We start from the raw sequence: 21,318 nt of genomic DNA, 5'->3' as shown, positions 1-21,318 counted from the left end.
ATCAGGCCGCTAGAGTCAGAACTGCTGACCCATCTGGGGCCTCTCACCCTGATGTAAATCAGAAATAGCCCCACGGATGTCAATGGAGCAATACCAATTCACACCATCAAAGGAACTGGCCCCATTGACTCCACTGCAGCTCTGGCCAATTTACACCAGCTGGGGATCTGACCCCATTGACTCCAGCAGAGCAATGCCAATTTACACCAGGTGGGGAGTTACCCAGGTGTCACACTGGCGTATGTGAGAGAAGCCAGCCATTGTAATTTCTACCCCATTCCTTACACACCTGCTGTGAATCTCCACCTACCCAAGAGCCATGGGGCAAAGAAAGCTGCCAAGAGGGACATGATAACAGTAAGTGGGTGGGAGCCACTCTAAGGGAGCGTAGGAACGCCAGTGCAAACTCATAGAATATCAGGGTTGGAAGGGACTGCAGGAGGTCATCTAGTCCAACCCCCTGCTCAACACAGGACCGATCCCCAGACAGATTTTTTCCCAGATCCCTAAGTGGCCCCCTCAAGGCTTGAACTCACAACCACAGGGTTAGCAGGCCAATGCTCAAACCACTGAGCTATCCCTCCCCCCATAATGCTAAGTGAGCAGAGGGTGAGGTCCAGGGAATGGGTCAGGCACCACCTCTGCATGGGGTGCCACCTTTGTGTAGCTAGGCTACCCTCCAAGCGATCACAGGAGCTTTGCACCGCGCCCCGGAGGCCAAGCGGGAGAAGCGAGGCCACCTGCTGAGAAGGTGCTGGGGAAGCGCGAGGAGGCCAGGGACGGGCTAGGCCAGGGATGGGCTGGGCCATGGCCAGGTGCTGACAGAGGAAGGTGGCTCCGTACCTACAGTCCTTCTCAAACTCCTTGGACTCATCCGTGCAGTAGAAGAACTTGCCCTTGAAGAGCTGGACGGCCACCACGGCGAAGATGAACATGAAGAGCATGTAGACGATGAGGATGTTGAGGACGTTTTTGAGAGAGTTCACCACGCAGTCAAAGACAGCCTGGAAAGGACAGGGAGCCCAGTCAGGACTGCAGAGTCCAGACTAAACTTGCTCCACCCTCGAGTCCCACTTGGCCTGGCCCCATCTCCACATAGCCAGAAAACAGCCCCTTTCCCAAGCATGGTGCTCTCCAGTCAGGTCCACCTGGGCCTTTAGGAATTGGCTGCCTATTTTTGAGGGGTTAAATCCCCAGAGATTAGCCTCACTGAGGTCACAGAGCAAGGCCGTGCCAGAGCTGGGGATAGAATCCAGGAGTCCTGGTCTTCAGGTCCCCTGCTCTACCTCACGAGACCTCCCAGAATCAAGAACAGAACCCAGGAGTTCTGACTCTGCACTAACAACTAGAGGCCACTCCTTCCCATAGCTGGGAATAGACCCCAATCTCCTGTCTCCCTTTTCTGACCCCCCACCTGATCCTGCAAACCCCTGCCACTCCCCTCAGGCAGCCACAACTCCTTTATGTGCCCTCAACCATCCCTGCACCTACCTTGAGCTTTGGCAATCGCTTGATGGTTTTCAGGGGCCTGAGGACGCGGAGGACACGCAATGATTTGATGGTGTTAATGTCCTTCCCTTTGCTGCTGCCTCTGTAGAGACACGTTGGGTGGGGGTGGGAGAACGGGGAGAGAGAGAGGCGATGAGGCCCAGGCCCCTTGTGCCATTCTAGACACAGGGTTCTTCACTGAGGTCCATTCCCTTGGGCGCGGGGCACCCACCTGTTGGTGGGAGACTCTGGGTTACTGGGTCACTCCCAAGTGACTCATCTACCAGCCTGAGCCATCCCTTCTCTCTCCTCCTCACCTCTTGCACTCATCATCAGCCATTAGGAGGTGCTGTTATCACACACCACTAACCTGGCCCTTTTCTCACTGTCCTGGAAAAGGTGGCGCTCAAGAACCTAATCTATATATTTTAGGTAGACACCTATGTATCTGCAGTTTCTACCTATCCATGCATCCATGGACCCATCCATCCACTCTACCTATCTATAGTGTCTTTCCATCCATCCACTCTACCTACCTATCTATGGTGTCTTCCCATCTGTCCATCCACAGATCCATCCATCCATCCACTCTACCTACCTATCTATGGTGTCTTCCCATCTGTCCATCCACAGATCCATCCATCCATCCACTCTACCTATCTATGGTCTTTCCATCCATCCATCCACTCTACCTACCTACCTATGGTGTCTTTCCATCCATCCATCCACAGATCCATCCATCCATCCACTCTACCTACCTACCTATGGTGTCTTTCCATCCATCCACTCTACCTACCTATAGTGTCTTTCCATCCATCCATCTACAGATCCATCCATCCATCCATTCTACCTACCTACCTATGGTGTCTTTCCATCCGTCCATCCACAGATCCATCCATCCATCCACTCTACCTACCTACCTATGGTGTCTTTCCATCCATCCACTCTACCTATCTATGGTGTCTTCCCATCCGTCCATCCACAGATCCATCCATCCATCCACTCTACCTACCTACCTATGGTGTCTTTCCATCCATCCACTCTACCTACCTATGGTGTCTTTCCATCCATCCATCTACAGATCCATCCATCCATCCACTCTACCTACCTACCTATGGTGTCTTTCCATCCATTCACTCTACCTATCTATGGTGTCTTTCCATCCGTCCATCCACAGATCCATCCATCCATCCACTCTACCTACCTATCTATGGTGTCTTTCCATCCATCCATCCACGGATCCATCCATTCATCCACTCTACCTACCTACCTATGGTGTCTTCCCATCCATCCATCCATCCACGGATCCATCCTGTCTACCTACCTACCTATGATGTCCTTCCATCCATCCACTCTACCTACCTATCTTTGGTGTCTTTCCATCCATGGATGCATCCATCCATCCTCTCTACCTACCGACCTATCCATCCATCCATGGATCTGTCCAGCCATCCACTCTACCTATCTATGGTGTCTTCCCATCTGTCCATCCACAGATCCATCCATCCATCCACTCTACCTATCTATGGTATCTTTCCATCCATCCATCCATCCACGGATCCATCCATTCATCCACTCTACCTACCTACCTATGATGTCCTTCCATCCATCCACTCTACCTACCTATCTTTGGTGTCTTTCCATCCATGGATGCATCCATCCTCTCTACCTACCGACCTATCCATCCATCCATGGATCTGTCCAGCCATCCACTCTACCTATCTACCTATGATGTCTTTCCATCCATCCATGGACAGACCCCATGGTTCTCTCTGGCTGCCTAGCTCCCAATCTGTGCTGGCTGGCGTCACCCTAAGTGCTGGTCCACAGTGAGCAGCCTTGACCACACAAATCCCACAGCTGCAGGGAGTGTAGAGTGATTTAAGTTTGCCCAACTGATGGGTGGCCTCCAGGACTGAGGAACTCCTCCACTCCAGCACCCCACCAGAAAGAAAATCCTGACTCCTACTAGAAAAACCCATGTAGTTCATCCTCACTGGGACGTCGTCATTCAATGCTGAAATGCCGCAGTCTGAACAACCACCTCGTTCTTTGTCTTAGAAGTAATTTCCACAGAGCCAGCAGCACTTACCAAGCTGTGATTTGCAGACACCTCCACAAAGAGAGAAGGCAAGGAAGAAGGAACTCCTCCGCTGGGGAGCGGGGAAGGTCCTTTCACCAGGTGTTTGCTCTTCTACAGCATCTTTCATCCAAGGACCTCAAAGCTCTTTACCAAGGTCGGTATCATCATCCCCATTCAATACATGGGGAAACTGAGGTACTGAGTGGGGAAAGGACTTACCTATGGTTACTTCAGGAATTAGTGGCACAGGCGCAAACAGAACTCAGGAGTCCTGGCTTCTGATTCTCTGCTCTAACCACCAGAGCACACTCCCACTTGGAAGTGGAAACCGAACCCAGGAGCCCTGGCTCCCAGCTCCCTGCACTAACCACTAAAGTACACAGTCCCCACTTCTTACAAACAGCTGTGGCAAATGGCAAGCACCGTGAGAACAATGGGGTGGGTCACATCCAGGGAGATGGGGAGTTCAGTCTGGTCTATTCAGTAGTTTTCCCCACTGTGAAATTCCTTTAATCATCTCCCGTCACTGCACATACATGATTTTTTTTTTTACCACTAGTGAAAGGGGCTGGGGTGTGGGCCCTGGAGCCTGAACATGTCCTGGCTACAGGTACAAGCCAGGCAGCTTTCCCATGCACACCCTTCCAACTGTGATCCCTGTTGTGGGGGGCAGGGGGTGAAGCCTTCATGGCCTGTTCAATCCTGGCTTTGTTGGCGAGGCTGCCAATGAAAAGGGACGGGGATCGCTGATTGTGAGGGTGGTGGTTTGGGGCCATAGACATCTGTCCCACGGAGATCAAGGCTGAGACCCAGCAAATTCATTCCTCACAGAGGCCTCATTATCCACATTTTATAGACAGGAAAACTGAGACAGAGCGGCTATGCCACTTACCTATGGCTACTTTGGGAGTTACCAGCACAGGCGCAAACAGAACCTAGGAGTCCTGTGGCTGGCAGATGGGACCGATGTCTGGTGATAGGAAAAGTCCCTATTTATTATTAGTTGCATACTAAGAAGCCCTGTGTTCTAACGGCCCATTCCCTAGAAGGGGCAGGATGGGAGCGCCTTCCAGCCCCAGATCTCAGCGCAAACTGCCTGGCACTCTCAGTTCCTCTTCTCCCCAGCACAGATTGGGCCGTATGGGCAGATCCAGTCCAGAAGGTGCTGGATGTAGGAAAATCCAATAACACGGGGCCTGGTTCCCAGCCTGGGACAGGGGCGATGCGCTGATCATGGGTGCCTCCAGTATATGGGACGGCGGAGAGCTGGGCCACAATCTCGCCCAGAGCCGGCCCCAGCATGGAGGGGTGGAGTGGAACTGCTTCATGCCGAGCTGATGGGGGCTGGTGATTGTTCCCACAGGGCTTCTCACTGTGAGTTGCCCTGCTGCTCATAACTAGACTTTATCCATCACTAGCCCCTGTAAGGGACTTTGCAAACATTCATTCACCCTCACACCACCCACTGCGGGGGGGCAATCAGCATTATCCCCATTTCAGAGAAGGGGGAAGTGAAGCACAGAGAGAGAAACTGATTTGACCTAGGTCGCACAGCGCATCAGTGGCAGAGCTGGGGATAGAACCCAGGAGTCTTAGCTCCCAGTTCCCCATGTTCTAACCACTAGACCCCACTCCCCTACCAGAACTGGGAACAGAACACAGGCATTCTGCCTCCCAGTTCCCTGCCCGTAGCAATGGGCCCCACTCCCTCTTCTCAGTAGAAGGTCACCAGGTGCGGATTTCAAAGGAACAATGTTGCGAAAGGCACCAAAGTGTTGTGTACAAGGAAATCATGTCCTTAGAGGGGACCCACTGTCCCATTTTGGGAGACCCCGTTCCAGCACAGGACCGAGACAGAGGCAACAGGGTGCCTTATGCATGGGGGACAAAGAAATCTGGGTGGGTGTCCAGCAGAAGGGTCAATGACAAGAACCGACCTGAACGAGTGATGGACAGATCCTCCCATTCAAAGCAACGCATGATCATGAGCACAGGGAAATAAAGAGAACATAGATAGAATGTGTACGAGAGAGAAAGAGAGAGAGAGAGAAAGACTTTACCGTGAGCTGCTCCTGTGTCAGGTGGCAGTGAAAGGGGAAAGACAAGGAGAGGTGAGTGACAACCAGAGAGAAAACACACGAGACGCACCCCAACAAAAACCACCAAATGGGCTGTCCCCACACCGGTGCTGCTCTTGGAACCCCCAGCGCCTTGCTCAGGGCTTCAGACATGCTCCTCCTTTTTCACCTCCTGGCCAGGAGATGGACCGAGCTGGGCTGAGCAAGGTCAGGATGCCGGTGTCAGGAGAACCTGAAAGCCAGATCAAGGCTTGACAGCTGGATCCAGATTCTGGTACCAAACAGGACATTTTCCAACAGCTGGAGGATTCCCTGCGTGTGGATGAGCTTTAAAATCATGAACAGAGGGACAAATCCTCAGGGTTTACTCCTCGCTTACCCAGCATTCACTCCTCCCTTACTCTGGGTTTGGCCTTTCCTTACTCGGACAAAACTACTAGAGAAGTCAAATAAATTGAGGACAACTGACCAAACTGTGACTTCGTTACTCCAGATTTACTCACTCCTTACTTGGGCAAAACTCCCAGTGAAGTTAAATAAATTGAGGGCGGTTTAAATCGGCAGAGTTGCATTGACTTCAATACAGCTGTGTTGACTGATACTAGCTTTTGGCCCCCTGGCGGCACAGCCTCTGCTCTCGGTTACATTGGTGTAACCGCTGACTTCAGGGAAGGTACCCTGGATTTCCGCCAGTGTGGAAGGAGAATGGGGCCAGACATCACATACGAAGGCAAACCCAAGTGTAGCAATCAGCGCTCCTCAGGCCTCTTGCCACCAGCCCAGCTCGGAATAACTGTGGTCAGAGTAGCTTGTGGCAGAGCTAGAATCCAGCTGTCGAGACCCTGGGATGGCTGGTACTGATGCAGCAGCATGATCTAACGTGGTACGGCGGAGAGCAGCATACACAACCAAGTGAGACAGTAATGCGGCACAGCAGAACATCAAGAGCTACTTTTCTTGTGTTACCAAAATGGCTCAAACTGGTTCCAGGCTAGTGATGGAATCGAAACGGACATGAAACAGGGTGAAATAAACAAGGCTAACAGTGGGGAGAGAGGTGGGGAGGGGGAAAGCGGAGAGCGCTCTTCAGGAGAGGCAGGTGGATTCAATCAATGGGGGAAACGTCTCTCTGGCAGGGGTGAGCAAACTGACTGGAAAAGATCCCCATGCGCCCCCCACCCCATAGCCTTTTCGAATGGGTCTGAAATGTTCGGTTAACCCTTTAAAACCCATTCTTCCCTATATCTGCAGGGCCTCTTGATGGATTAGATGCAAAATGGGTCTTGGCTCCACCAACACACTCCACTCCCCCAAATTACACAGCCCAGCAGCCGCCCACTTCACCCCCCCCCCCCCCCCCCCGTGACTATGGATTCCGCCCATGATTCCACCAAACACTCCTAGAGGCATGCTGGTCATACCACCCGGCCTCAGATCCAAAGGGAAAAAGGCAGGTCTGGTGAGATCTCCCTGGTCGGCATGCTTTGGAGGGTCACCCAGCCCGCATCCCTGCCGTTACAACTACCGGGGGCGACTGCAGGGGTGCAGAACCACTGGGGCGCAGGTTTGCCCTGGCCACACATTCTTCTCTTCTGCCCATCCCCCTCCTCTACATCTCCCTGAACTGTGCACATGGGCTCCTGTGAAGATAGCAGAGCCGGTCTGGGGTGCTCTTTGGGAGGAGGGGAATGGCTGTGCCTGCCCCAAGGCCCCGTCGCACCAGCCAAGCTAGCCCCCAGGGACTAGGATGCAAGGCTACGGACGGCCCTGACTCTCGTCTACACCACTGTCTCTCCAGCGGCATGACTCCGGGGTGGGGGAGAGGGGAACCAGAGCTCTGCTTCAGCCCAGCTCAGAACGAACTCTCTCTAGAGAGTCAGGATATTTAACGAGCAGGGGGCTCCCTCTCCGCCCCACCTCACTGCAGCGGCAGCTGCTAGTCCTGGATGGGGACACGGCATTCACAGCCTGAGCTTTCCATTCCCCTCCCTGCTCCTGCACAGGCCAGGGCACATCATCCTTGCAAACCCTGGGTTTCCCCAGGGAACGGACAGACCCTGAAGCCTGGGGGATGCATCAAGACCACTGGGCTCTGGTCCAAACCCCGGCCGTGGGAAGGTGTCTCTCCCAGTCCTGTCCCAAAGGACCAAGCACTCCAGGGAGCTCAGGTTCTGGGACCTATTTTGGCCTCTCTGCCAACGAGGAGTCCAATTAAGGCCGCTGGCAATGGTGTTTCATGGATGCGAAGTGGGTGCCTGGTCCCACTGGGGAAAAGGCTGAGACCCCTCAGACTCCTCGCACACACAGGCCATCAGATGGCCATTACCAACCCAGCCTCGACTGCTCTCGTGACCTCCAAGTAAGCAGGCAGCACCAAATGCCCCGACGCGGCCAGTCCTCGGGCACGGCGGGCACCGAAAAGGGACGGCTCGTCCAACAGCCCCAGCAGTTTGCCCAGCTCCACACAGAGGGTCAGGAATGGCAGGGGAAGCCCGCGTGCCTCCCAGCACAGACCATGCAGGGGGAGGATCAATCGGTGGGACAGCGCCGGGCATGCGGGGGGAGTGGGGAGATGCACATTCTGGGGGTGCAGCTGGCTGTACCATCCAGCCCATTCTCCCTGCCCACTAGCAGTGACTCTCAGGGGTCCCAGCAGGCAGTCAGGAGAGATGGTGCTCAGCTGTTTCCCTGCAGCAGGAGAGCTCGCCACTGGGGGTGCCACACGGGGGCTGGAGATGACCCACCAGGACCCCGAGGGCTCTCCTGGCTCACGTGTCTGTTTACATACATCCTTCCCATGACCGCGTGACCCCAACCATTTGCTGACCCTTATATGTTGCTTCATCGGGGCACAGAAGCTGCTCATGGGTTGAGCAAACCAACACTGGAAACTCAGTTCCTAATCCACTGAACTGGTGCAATTCTAGCTTCTCTAGCTGTACGCGCCCGCATGGGCTGGGTCGCACCACCTGCCAGGAGTGGCTTGTCCCAGCACCCTCTCACCACGTGAGAGATGGACAAGCAGCAGGGCCCAGCATCAGTCGCAGAGCTGGGAAGGAGAACCCAGAAGTGCTCTAATGACCACAGCACACTCCTTTCCAGAGCCAGGGATAGAACCCAGGAGTCCTGACTCCCAGACACCCGCTCCCCACGCTCTAACCCCTGGACCTCACTCCCCTTCTGGAGCTAAGGAAAGAACCAGGAGCCACCCTGCTCTAACTACTAGACCCCAGTCCTGCACTTGAGGCTCACCCAGGAGTTGGTGCTCCAGATTTACTGAGCCGCTCCTGCTGGGCTCTGAGTAGCACAGCGAAACCCTTTCTCCAAACAGGTCCTCGCTGCCCCTGGGCTTTTGTTCAGCAAGGGATCTGCCGGGCCAGTCCCCGGGTGGCAACGGAACATCACTGTGCTAACGACTTGGGTGGCATCATAGTGCAAGGCCCTGAGAATCCTGCTGCCCAAGCCAGCAGCGCTGAGCCTGACCTGGGGCTGCGTGCACCAGGCTCCCTTCCGGGGAGCTCCTGCTCGGGACCCCGTTCCTTTGGCCCTGCGGACGAGGCCTTGGTTGTGGGGACTGCATGGCTAGGATGGACAGCCATTACCTGGCCCTTGGGAGCGGCTCCACGTGCTAGGGGCATCCCAAGCTGGCGGGGAGGTCGCTCCGCCATTCCATGCATGCTCTGTGATTGGCTGGGGGGTTGGCAGCGAAAGGGGGGCGCCCTGTCATGCAACGAGCAAATTGGGGCCTTCCCCACCTGCCCAGCCAGGAGCTGGGTTTGGGGAGGAGTGCGAGAGCTCCAGCAAGAAACTCACGTGAAGGCAAAGGCCACCAGAGCTCCGCTGACCACGATGAAATCCAGGATGTTCCACAGGTCCCGGAAATAGGCGCCTTGGTGAAGAACCAGCCCCAGGTCGACCATCTGTGGCAGGGAGCGGAGCACAGGCAGAGGGTCAGCCGGGGCGGCTCACTCCGTGCTGGCTGCTGCTGAGGGGGAAAAGGCTGCTCCCCTTTCCAATCACACCTCGCTCTGCTCAGCCCCAGGTCCCAACGCGCTCGGCAGAGCAGGGGCCAACCCACTACCTTCCTTTCACACTGAGGGAAACTGAGGCATTGTGTGGGGACGTAACTTACTCAAGGGAGGGCTGGGACCAAGTCTCCTGAGTCTAGAAGGAGCCAGGCCTGTTCTGCTAGCCAGATGGAGGGACAAGAGCCACTCAGCAGCTGGCAACATCTGGGCTTTAAGGGCAATTCTTTCTTCCCAAGCTTAATTCAAACGAACCCAGAGGCCACCCTGCCACTGCTGAGCGCCCCCCAGTGACTGAGAGGGGGAACTTGGTCTCCAGCTCCCTGCTCCTCGTCCAGGGCCCCCATCTCCTCAGCGCTCTCTGCGGCTCTTTGCTGCTGCTTCGTTTCATAAGCCAGCCCTGTTGTCACATGAAGGAGACGGGGTCCTGTTGGCCTGCCTCCGGCTCCTTCCATCCCAGCGTCCGCCCCAGCAGATAGTCCCGTCTTGGCACACAGGATCCCCCCACCCCCCGAGTTCTCCAGGGCTCAACGTGCCCCTTTGCACAGCCACAGACATCCCTCTGCCGCTACCCTGCCTAGCCCTTCCCTGGGCTGGATTCCAGACCTCCATCCCTCCGTTATGGGTTTGCCCCACACCTCCCCTCCCCCCTTCCAGCTCTGCACGCCTCATCCCCCCTCAGCTGCGTGGGAAGGAAATGCCGGCAGAGCCACTGGGAGGGACTAGTCTCCTCTCTCAGCTTCTCCCCCTCCAAGTCACCCCTTCCCTGTCCAGGCTCCCGGATGAGGCTCCAGACCAGGGGTCTCAAACTCAAATGACCATGAGGGCCACATGAGGATTAGTACATTGGCCCGAGGGCCGCATTACTGACACCTCCCCCCCCCCCACCGCCCTCGGCCCCGCACCACTCCACCCGTTCCATGAGGCCCCGCCCCTGCCCCGCCTCTTCCCACCCCTTCCCTGCCCCCATTCCAACCCCTTCCCCGAAATCCCCACCCCCAGGGAGTGCAGGAGGGGTGTGGGGTGTGGTGGGGGCTCAGGGCAGGGAGTTGGGGTGTGGGGTGCAGGAGGGGTGAGGGGTACAGCAAGGGGTCAGGGTGCAGGGTGCGGCAGGGGGTTGGGGTGCAAGAGGGGTGCAGGGTGCAGCAGGGGGCTCAGGGCAGGGGTCAGGGTGCAGGAGGGGTGCAGGGTGCGGCAGGGGGTCGGGGTGCAGGGTGCGGCAGGGGGCTCAGGGCAGGGGGTTCAGCTGCAGGAGAGGTTCGGGGGGCAGGATCTGGCCCGGCACGTACCGGGGGCAGGGCAGGCTGCCTGCCTGTCTGCCCTGGCCCCGCAAGAGGCTGGAACATGGGGAAGGGGAGGCGGAGGGGCTGTGCATTTCTGTTGATTGAGGCACTGCCTCCAGCAGCTCCCATTGGCCGCGGTTCCCCGTTCCTGGACAATGGGAGCTGCTGGGGGCGCTGCCTGAAGCAACAGCCACACACAGCCCCTCCGCCCCCCCTTCCCCACGTTCCAGCCTCTTCCCGGAGCTGCGCAGGGCAGGCAGGCAGGGAGCCTGCCCTGCTCCCGGTGCTCGTCCGGCCGCTCTGGTAAACACTGGGGGGCTCGCGGGCCGCAGAAAATCACCCCACGGGCCGCGTGTTTGAGACCCCTGCTCCAGACCTATCGGGCCACTCCATCCCCTCCTCCCAGGCTGGAGGCCCCCCCGGGGAAGAACTGACGGGTGGTCCATACACACAGCGTCCGCCCTGTTACACTGATCCCCACCTGGGTTGGTAACATGGGCGGGTGAGCTCGTCCTTTCTCTGCAGCAGCACCAGGGGGAACCCACAGGGCTGGTGGCTGGGTCAGACACTGGAGAGATCTCCTGCCCTGGCTGCAGTGGGTAAGTCCTCCCCTCCCCGCGATACGGCCCAAGCCCCGGTCCCTGCCGGACTCACCTTAATGACCATCTCAAAGGTGAAGACACCCGTGAAGACGTAGTCAAAATAGCGCAGAACCTTTGGGGGAGAAGAGAGGGAGGATCTCAAACGCCCCTCTGGCTCCTCTTGCTAGCACCCCAGGGCAGGAGACCCTGCCTTAATCACACTGCAGCCGGGATCCCCGGCTGAGGCTGGCACAAGGGGGCCAGGCAGTGTCTATTCCAGCAGTGGCTTGAGGAGGCTGTCTGAGACCCACCAGGCTCACAGCGCGCAGAAACCACCGACTAAGTGTTCCAAGGGGAACGGCCCAGATTCAGACCAGCGATAGCCCATTCCCAACCCTGTGCTGCCTAGTCCCTGGCCTCCAGGAGCAACGCCAGGCCTATGGAGTGCAGGTGTCGCATCTCCCCACGGGTCTCTGGTGGGTGCTTCCATGGGGATGGGGTTTTCAGCCCCCCTGTGCCATTAGGGTCCCCACTCATACTCTTAGGCTCGTTGCAACCTGTGGCCATAGATACCCCGGGCACTCCCAGCAAGTATCCAGGTGGGAACCCCGGTGTCCTAGTCAGACACCAACATGGGTCCTCTCTGTTCCATCTCCCTCAAACTCCCCCTCAGCAGTTACAGGCAGACAGAGGATTCTCCTTCACTTCCTGACACAGCATGTTGTGCTGCCTTGGCGCCTGGCTGTTAAACAGCTGCTGTGCCCCACCCCAGAGGGGGCTGCACTGCCACGGTGAGTGCGTGATCCCTGTGTGGCTGTTGAAGAGTTGTTGTGCCCCACCCCAGAGGGGGCTGCACTGCCACGGTGAGTGCGTGATCCCTGTGAGGTGCTGCTGTGTGGCTGTTGAAGAGCTGTTGTGCCCCACCCCAGAGGGGGCTGCACTGCCACCGTGAGTGCGTGATCCCTGTGTGGCTGTTGAAGAGCTGTTGTGCCCCACCCCAGAGGGGGCTGCATACTAGCGCCAGGCAGAGCCATTCTTTGTGTTCAGTTCACACAAGGCTTTAGGAGCCCTCCTTTGGAGATGCACCAGCTTGTTATCACCCTCACCTGCAGAAGTGGCGAGCGGGGAAGGGGAAAGCGGAGAAGGCCCGGGACTTGGCTGAGACCCACTTCCCCGCCCCTTTGGGGATTCTTTCCCTCTGCTCTCCCCAGCAGGCCTGTGCGTGCGGGAGTTGGCCAGCCTGGCTCTCAGAGAGGAAACGGCAGCGTCAGCTGCCGGGAGAGCTGGGTGGTGATTTATGGAGCTCTCACTCTCGGCTGCCTCCCTCCTAACCTACTTTAGCACAGCTGCAGTGCTGCAGAAAAGCAAGAGGCCTTTGGCTTTATTTTGGGAAGGGGGCGGGGTGCTAACAGTGGCACCTCCTGTGCAGGGCTCCAATGCCAGGGGGTGGCACCGGGGCAGCCTGCTTCCTGTTCACTCCCCAGGCACTGGCTCTCTAGCTTTCAGTGTCAGTTTAGCCCTGCAGAAAGTTGCCAGTTTGGCATCCCTAGAGATTGGAGGGCACAGCCTGGGGGGCAGCAGGGCAAGCTCCCCCCATATGCCACCCCCACCAATATGCCTCAGCCATGCTGCAAAGATCCCTTGTTGGGGTGTTAAGAACATAAGAATGGCCACCCTGGGTCAGATCAATGGTCCATCCAGCCCAGTATCCTGTCTTCTGACAGTGGCCAATGACAGGTGCCCCAGAGGGAATGAACAGAACAGGGAATCATCAAGTGATCCATCCCCTGTCACCCATTCCAGCTTCTGACACCATCCCTGCCCATTCTGGCTGATAGCCATTGATGTACCTATCCTCCATGAACATATCTAGTTCTTTTTTGAACCCTGTTATAGTCTCTGTGTCCTGTTCAGTCCTCCGTCTCTCTCCTGAGACTGCCAATAAGGAACCCAGGAAGTCCCAGCGGTGCTGTGAGTGCCTAGAAAATGGTCTGAGAAGCCTGAACCCACTGGTCACAGGCCACTGAACGGACACCAGGCAGTGACGGCATAAGAACGGCCAGACTGGGTCAGACCAAAGGTCCATCCAGCCCAGTATCCTGTCTTCCGACAGTGGCCAATGCCAGGTGCCCCAGAGGGAGTGAACCTAACAGGCAATGATCAAGTGATTTCTCTCCTGCCATCCATCTCCACCCTCTGACAAACAGAGGCTAGGGACACCATTCCTTACCCGTCCTGGCTAATAGCCATTAATGGACTTAACCTCCATGAATTTATCCAGTTCTCTTTTAAACGCTGTTATAGTCCTAGCCTTCACAACCTCCTCAGGCAAGGAGTTCCACAAGTTGACTGTGCACTGTGTGAAGAAGAACTTCCTTTTATTTGTTTTAAACCTGCTGCCCATTAATTTCATTTGGTGGCTCCTAGTTCTTGTATTATGGGAACAAGTAAATAACTTTTCCTTATTTACTTTCTCCACACCACTCATGATTTTATATACCTCTATCATGTCTCCTCTTTTCCAAGCTGAAAAGTCCTAGCCTCTTTAATCTCTCTTCATATGGGACCCGTTCCAACCCCCTAATCATTTTAGTTGCCCTTCTCTGAACCTTTTCTAATGCCAGTGTATCTTTTTTGAGATGTGGGCGTACCATCAATTTATATAAGGGCAGTAAGATACTCTCCGTCTTATTCTCTATCCCCTTTTTAATGATTCCTAACATCCTGTTTGCTTTTTTGATCGCCTCTGCACACTGCATGGACGTCTTCAGAGAACTATCCACGATGCCGCCAAGATCGTTTTCCTGACTTCTTGTAGCTAAATTAGCCCCCATCATATTGTATGTATAGTTGGGGTTATTTTTCCCAATGTGCATTACTTTACATTTATCCACATTAAATTTCATTTGCCATTTTGTTGCCCAATCACTTAGTTTTGTGAGATCTTTTTGAAGTTTGTCACAGTCTGCTTTGGTCCTAACTATCTTGAGCAGTTTAGTATCGTCCGCAAACTTTGCCACCTCACTGTTTACCCCTGTCTCCAGATCATTTATGAATAAGTTGAATAGGACTGGTCCTAGGACTGACCCTTGGGGAACACCACTAGTTACCCCTCTCCATTCTGAGAATTTACCATTGATTCCTACCCTTTGTTCCCTGTCTTTTAACCAGTTCTCAATCCATGAAAGGACCTTCCCTCTTATCCCATGACATCCGAGATAGGTTTTAACTGCATTACCTAGAAAGGCAGAAGCCCTCAGCCTCCGTGGGGGTAGGGCAGCCTCGGCTCAGCGGCAGGACTTACGTTGTTCCGGGTAGCATTGGGCTGCACAGGGTCCTCAGCGGCCAGCGCGATGCTGCTCATGGCGATCACCATTAGGATGCACATCTCAAAGTACCGCAGGTTCACGATGTAATGGCAGAGCCTGCGGAACCTGGGCCGGGCAAAGACGGCACATGGACCTCAGGGCCAGGGGCACCCAGACTCACTGTGTCCCCCCACCCTGGAGCAGACCAATGAGCCCCGCTGGCCTGGTATCCCCCCCACCCTGGAGCAGACCACTGCGCCCCGCTGGCCTGGTATCCCCCCCACCCTGGAGCAGACCACTGCGCCCCTCTGGCCTGGTATCCCCCCCACCCTGGATCAGACCACTGCGCCCCTCTGGCCTGGTATCCCCCCCACCCTGTAGCAGACCAATGGGCCCCTCTGGGCTGGTCTCCCCCCCACCCTGGAGCAGACCACTGTGCCCCTCTGGCCTGGTATCCCCCCCACCCTGGAGCAGACCAATGGGTCCCTCTGGCCTGGTATCCCCCACACCCTGGAGCAGACCAATGCGCCCCTCTGGCCTGGTATCCCCCCCACCCTGGAGCAGACCAATGGGTCCCTCTGGCCTGGTATCCCCCACACCCTGGAGCAGACCAATGCACCCCTCTGGCCTGGTATCCCCCCCACCCTGGAGCAGACCAATGGGTCCCTCTGGCCTGGTATCCCCCACACCCTGGAGCAGACCAATGCGCCCCTCTGGCCTGGTATCCTCCCCACCCTGGAGCAGACCAATGCGCCCCTCTGGCCTGGTATCCCCCCCACCCTGGAGCAGACCAATGCGCCCCTCTGGCCTGGTATCCCCCCCACCCTGGAGCAGACCAATGGGTCCCTCTGGCCTGGTATCCCCCACACCCTGGAGCAGACCAATGCGCCCCTCTGGCCTGGTATCCTCCCCACCCTGGATCAGACCAATGCGCCCCTCTGGCCTGGTATCCTCCCCACCCTGGAGCAGACCAATGCGCCCCTCTGGCCTGGTATCCCCCCCCACCCTGGAGCAGACCAATGGGTCCCTCTGGCCTGGTATCCTCCCCACCCTGGAGCAGACCAATGCGCCCCTCTGGCCTGGTATCCCCCCCACCCTGGAGCAGACCAATGGGTCCCTCTGGCCTGGTATCCCCCCCACCCTGGAGCAGACCAATGGGTCCCTCTGGCCTGGTATCCCCCACACCCTGGAGCAGACCAATGCGCCCCTCTGGCCTGGTATCCTCCCCACCCTGGAGCAGACCAATGGGCCCCTCTGGCCTGGTATCCCCCTCACCCTGGAGCAGACCAATGGGCCCCTCTGGGCCAGCCGTCCCCCCTCCTTGCCACACCAGATCAGGATCACAGTTCACGAAGCCAATAGCTGACCCCCAGCCATGGTCAATAGTTGATGTTTCAGAGTAAGGAGCAAACCCCCACAATGCACCTGGCCAGCTATGCCGTGCTGCCGGGGTCCCCCCACCCCCGCAGGCCAGACGCTCACCCTTCAGTCTGAAGCAGGGAATTCAAACACAGGAGGGTTGGATGCCCATTGGCCTCCTTCCCTCACTTAGGGGGGAGTGGTTCTGTTCCTGGCATGTGCCCACCGTCTGCCCGCTCAATTCCCCGCCCCGACGAGAGCCGTACTCACGGATTGGTGGTGGAGAGGATGAACATGGAGCTATAGGGAACCATGGGCTTGGGCCCATTCTCCTCCTGCTCGCCATCCTCCTCCTCTTTCTTCTCTTCCTCCTTCTTTGGCAGTGGGTCTGGATTGGCGTTTTTATTCACTGCACAGGGGAGAAGGACGAAGTGAAGTGACGTGGTCAGCACCGACCTGGGACCCCGGAACCAGACACGGCACAGCCGCTGCCTTCCTGCCAGCCTACAGGGGAGCTAATGTCATCCCTGCAGACACGGGCGGGGAGACCCGGGCCTGGCAACTGTCACCTGAGCCTAGTGCTGCCGTGGGGCGCCCCCCGGGCCCTGTTCTGCATCGCTCTGTAACACTCACAGAATGCTGCCTCCCCGCGCATAGGGCTAGGGTTCAGGCCAGAGAGCTCCCTAACCCTCCGCAGGAAGGGGAGCTCAGGTGAGTCACACACACAGAGCCTCGGGGACACACACACACACACAGAGCCTCAGGGACACACACACACACAAATGGGCTCGGGGATGGACACACACACAGCCTCAGGGACAGGGACGGACACACACACACAGAGCCTTGGGGATGGACAGACAAACACACACACACCCACCCCTCGGACACACACACACACACACAGAGACACGCAGCCTCAGGGACAGGGACAGACAAACACACACACAGCCTCAGGAACAGGGACGGACACACACACACACACACACACACACACACACACACACACACAGAGCCTCAGGGACAGGGACGGACACACACACACTCACAAACAGGGGCTCGGGGATGGACACACACACACACACACACACACACAGCCTCAGGGACAGACACACACACACACACACACACACAGCCTCAGGGACAGGGACGGACACACACACACACACACAGAGCCTCAGGGACAGGGACGGACACACACACACTCACAAACAGGGGCTTGGGGATGGACACACACACACACACACAGCCTCAGGGACAGACACACACGCACACAGAGAGACACAGCCTCAGGGACAGGGACGGACAAACACACACACTAACAGGGGCTCGGGGATGGACACACACACACACACACACAGAGCCTCAGGGACAGGGACGGACACACACACACACACAGCCTCAGGGACATGGACAAACACACACACACACACAAACAGGGGCTCGGGGATGGACACACACACACACACACACAAACAGGGGCTCGGGGATGGACACACACACACAGAGCCTTGGGGGGACACACGCGCACACACCCACACAGGGTGTCTCCAAAGGGCACCCTTGTGGCACTGTGGCTCCAAGCGGCAATACACGGCCATAGAATCTCAGAGCTTCAGGCCAGAAGGGACCATCGGACCATCTCGCTTGACCTGTGTGGTCACTGCCACTGACCCAGCGACTTCAGCAGGACTGAAGAGACGACACCGTGGTGGCCACAGTGCGCGACGCCTCAGCCATGGCAGGGAACTGATTAGGAGAGACCCGCCCAGAGGGACCCCGCAGGTGCCCCACGCCCCATGCAGCAGAGGTAGGTGAACCCCCCACCCCCCAAAGTCCCTGCCAATCTGACCTGGGGGAAATTCCTTCCCCACCCCAGATCCGGCAACCCTGACCACCTGAGCCAGACCCACAGCCCGGCTCTGTCCCCTCTCGGAGCACCGACCCACAAAACTGGTGCCTGTCTGCCTATGCTGGAGCTCTGATCCCTTCAAGGCTGATTGGTCTCCTAGAGGCCATAGGTGCCGCCTTCTGCTCGCGCCGGTGGGTGCTCGACCCCTCCCGCCCCAACTCTACCCCTGCCCCACCCCCATTCCAACCCCTTCCCCAAAGTCTCCGCCCCCTCCCTGCCCTTATTCCGACTCCTTCCCCAAATCCCTGCCCCGGCCCCTCCTCCTCCCCCCTCCCTTCCAGAGCTTGCTACGCTGCCAAACAGCTGTTTGGCGGTGGCAAGTGCTGAGAGGTAGGCGGAGGAGCGGGGACGCAGCGCGTTCAGGGGAGGAGGTGGAGGCGGGACAGGGGCAGCTTGGCTGCCGGTGGGTGCAGAGCACCCACTAATTTTTCCCATGGGTGCTCCAGGGCTGGAGCATCCACGGAGTCGGCGCCTATGCTAGAGGCCCCACCTGATGGACATGGGCTACTTCCCCCCTAAATTGGGACCAGCCCTGAATCTCAGGAGAGATGCCCCCACGGATCTCACTCTCACACGTAAGAACGGCCAGACTGGGTCAGACCAAAGGTCCATCTAGCCCAGTATCCTGTCCTCTGACAGTGGCCAATGCCAGGTGCCCCAGAGGGAATGAACAGAACAGGGAATCATCAAGTGATCCATCCCCTGTCGCCCGTTCCCAGCTTCTGACAAACAGAGGCTAGGGACACCATCCCTGCCCGTCCTGGCTAATAGCCATTGATGGACCTATCCTCCGTGAACTTATCTAGTTCTTTTTTGAACCCTGATATAGTCTTGGCCTTCACAACATCCTCTGGCAAGGAGTTCCACAGGTTGACTGTGCGTTGTGTGAAAAAATACTTCCTTTTGTTTGTTTTAAACCTGTGGCCTATTAATTTCATTTATGAGAAGGAGTAAATAACATTTCCTTATTTACTTTCTCCACAGCAGTCATGATTTTATAGACCTCTAGCATATCCCCCTTCGTCGTCTCTTTTCCAAGCTGAAAAGTCCCAGTCTTATTAATCTCTCCTCATATGGCAGCCGTTCCATCCCCCTAATAATTTTTGTTGCCCTTTTCTGAACCTTTTCCAAATCCAATACATCTTTTTTGAGATGGGGCGACCACATCTGCACGCAGTATTCAAGATGTGGACATACCATGGATTTATATAGAGGCAATATGATATTTTCTGTCTTATTATCTATCCCTTTCTTAATGATTCCCAACATTCTGTTTGCTTTTTTGACTGCCACTGCACATTGAGTGGATGTTTTCAGAGAACTTTCCACCATGACTCCAAGATCTCTTTCTTGAGTGGTAACAGATAATTTAGACCCCATCATTTCATATGTATAGTTGGGATTATGTTTTCCAATGTGCATTACTTTGCATTTATCAACATTGAATTTCATCTGCCATTTTGTTGCCCAATCACCCAGTTTTGAGAGATCCCTTTGTAGCTCTTCGCAGTCTGCCTGGGACTTAACTATCTTGAGTAGTTTTGTATCATCTTCAAATTTTGCCACCTCACTGTTTACCCCTTTTTCCAGATCATTTATGAATATGTTGAATAGGACTGGGCCCAGTACAGACCCCCGGGGGGCACTTCTATTTACCTCTCTCCATTGTGAAAACTGACCATTTATTCCTACCCTTTGTTTCCTGTCTTTTAACCAGTTTCCAATCCATGAGAGGACCTTCCCTCTTATCCCATGACAGCTTCCTTTGCTTAAGAGCCTTTGGTGAAGGACCTTGTCAAAGGCTTTCTGAAAGTCTAAGTACACTATATCCACTACATCCCCCTTGTCCACATGCTTGTTGACCCCTCTCAAAGCATTCTAGTAGATTGGTGAGGCATGATTTCCCTTTACAAAACCCATGTTGACTCTTCCCCAACAAATTATGTTCATCTCTGTGTCTGACAATATTGTTCTTTATGTCTCACACACTCCCCAACGGATCGGGAGTATCGGGGGCAGAAGGGTATCAGCCCTTCTCAGTTTGGGTCCCTAGAGACCTGCCTGTGGGAGGAAGGCCCATAATCTTTGTCTCTCCCCTTGATCCACAGCTCTGGTGAGGCCCAAAACAATGAGGAGCTGGTGCGGACCAGGAGGAAGAGGAGGGGCACGAAGCTACGCAGTCTCTGTGAGGTAGATAGAAGGCTTGGGGGGATTCTTGGGGAGCTGCACAAACCGAGCTGGTCTTGTAAGGTTTTTTGGTTGGTGGGTTGCTTGCACCAGGGTGTTACTGCAGAGCGACCCTGGCTCTGAACTCGGGAATCGAAAGCACAGCATGCCTGGAACTACTGAGACTCTTCAGATGCAATGGAGCAGGGACGCAGGGCAGATCCATCCGACCTTGCAGGGTCCATTTAACACTGAACTCCAGCCACCCCATTGGCTGGGGCCTGGCCAGGGACGGATACCACCTCTGCAGAGCTACACGTCTGGGGAGGAGCTATGGCTTGGGCTGGGCTTGGGGGCTGAGTTTGTGATGGCGTTTGCCTGCCCCCCCATCAGCACTCAGACCCCAACAATAAGGAGATTTTGAAGACAGTCTTTTGGAAAAGAGCTCAAAGCACATTTCAAAGACAGGTCAATACCATTATCCTCACTATCCACTAAGCCAGAGGTTTACAAACTGTGGGGCGTGGAGGGATGTTCGGGGGGGGGGGGGGGAGCGGAGCGAGCGGCGACGCCAGGTGCTTTGGGGAGGAAGCACCATCTCCCCCCCGACTCACCTCACCGGGCCACCAAGCCTGTGGGTCAGTGTCAACATCCACCGATTTCCACTCCTGGCAGCCTCCATGCCCAGAGACCATCGCACGCGCCTTTCCCCACCCTGAAAGCCCGAGGGGGAGGGGCAGGTATTGTGTCTATTTTTGTTTGGGTTGGGGGGTGGGGGGGCGCAACCAAAAATGGTAACTCAAAGGGGGGGGAGGGGAAGGCTCAGCTCAAAAAGTTTGAAAACCACTGCACTAAGAAAGTCCCACTTTCCCCAGCACCTACGCTGGGGGCGGATCGAGCTCTGCCCCACGGCGCCTACGCTGGGGGCGGATCGAGCTCTGCCCCACGGCGCCTACGCTGGGGGCGGATCGAGCTCTGCCCCACGGCGCCTACGCTGGGGGCGGATCGAGCTCTGCCCCACGGCGCCTACGCTGG

The 21,318-nt window shown here is 56.3% G+C and overlaps 1 protein-coding gene across 1 annotated transcript in view; it reads right to left on the bottom strand.

The window, feature by feature from the left end:
- The window catches only part of CACNA1A (calcium voltage-gated channel subunit alpha1 A), a 191,364-nt gene that overhangs the window by 60,069 nt on the left and 109,977 nt on the right, over positions 1-21,318 (bottom strand). The window contains exons 23-29 of the mRNA XM_065419170.1: positions 16,476-16,614; positions 14,843-14,972; positions 11,612-11,671; positions 9,463-9,569; positions 5,632-5,643; positions 1,492-1,591; positions 844-1,004 (exon numbers count right to left, since the gene is read on the bottom strand). Of these exons, the coding sequence (XP_065275242.1) occupies positions 844-1,004; positions 1,492-1,591; positions 5,632-5,643; positions 9,463-9,569; positions 11,612-11,671; positions 14,843-14,972; positions 16,476-16,614 (709 nt within the window). The remainder of the gene's footprint in view (positions 1-843; positions 1,005-1,491; positions 1,592-5,631; positions 5,644-9,462; positions 9,570-11,611; positions 11,672-14,842; positions 14,973-16,475; positions 16,615-21,318) is intronic.

The sequence above is a fragment of the Emys orbicularis genome, chromosome 19 (assembly GCF_028017835.1).
Source record: "Emys orbicularis isolate rEmyOrb1 chromosome 19, rEmyOrb1.hap1, whole genome shotgun sequence".
Lineage (NCBI taxonomy): Eukaryota > Metazoa > Chordata > Testudines > Emydidae > Emys > Emys orbicularis.
This window is presented reverse-complemented; position numbering and strand designations above follow the sequence as displayed.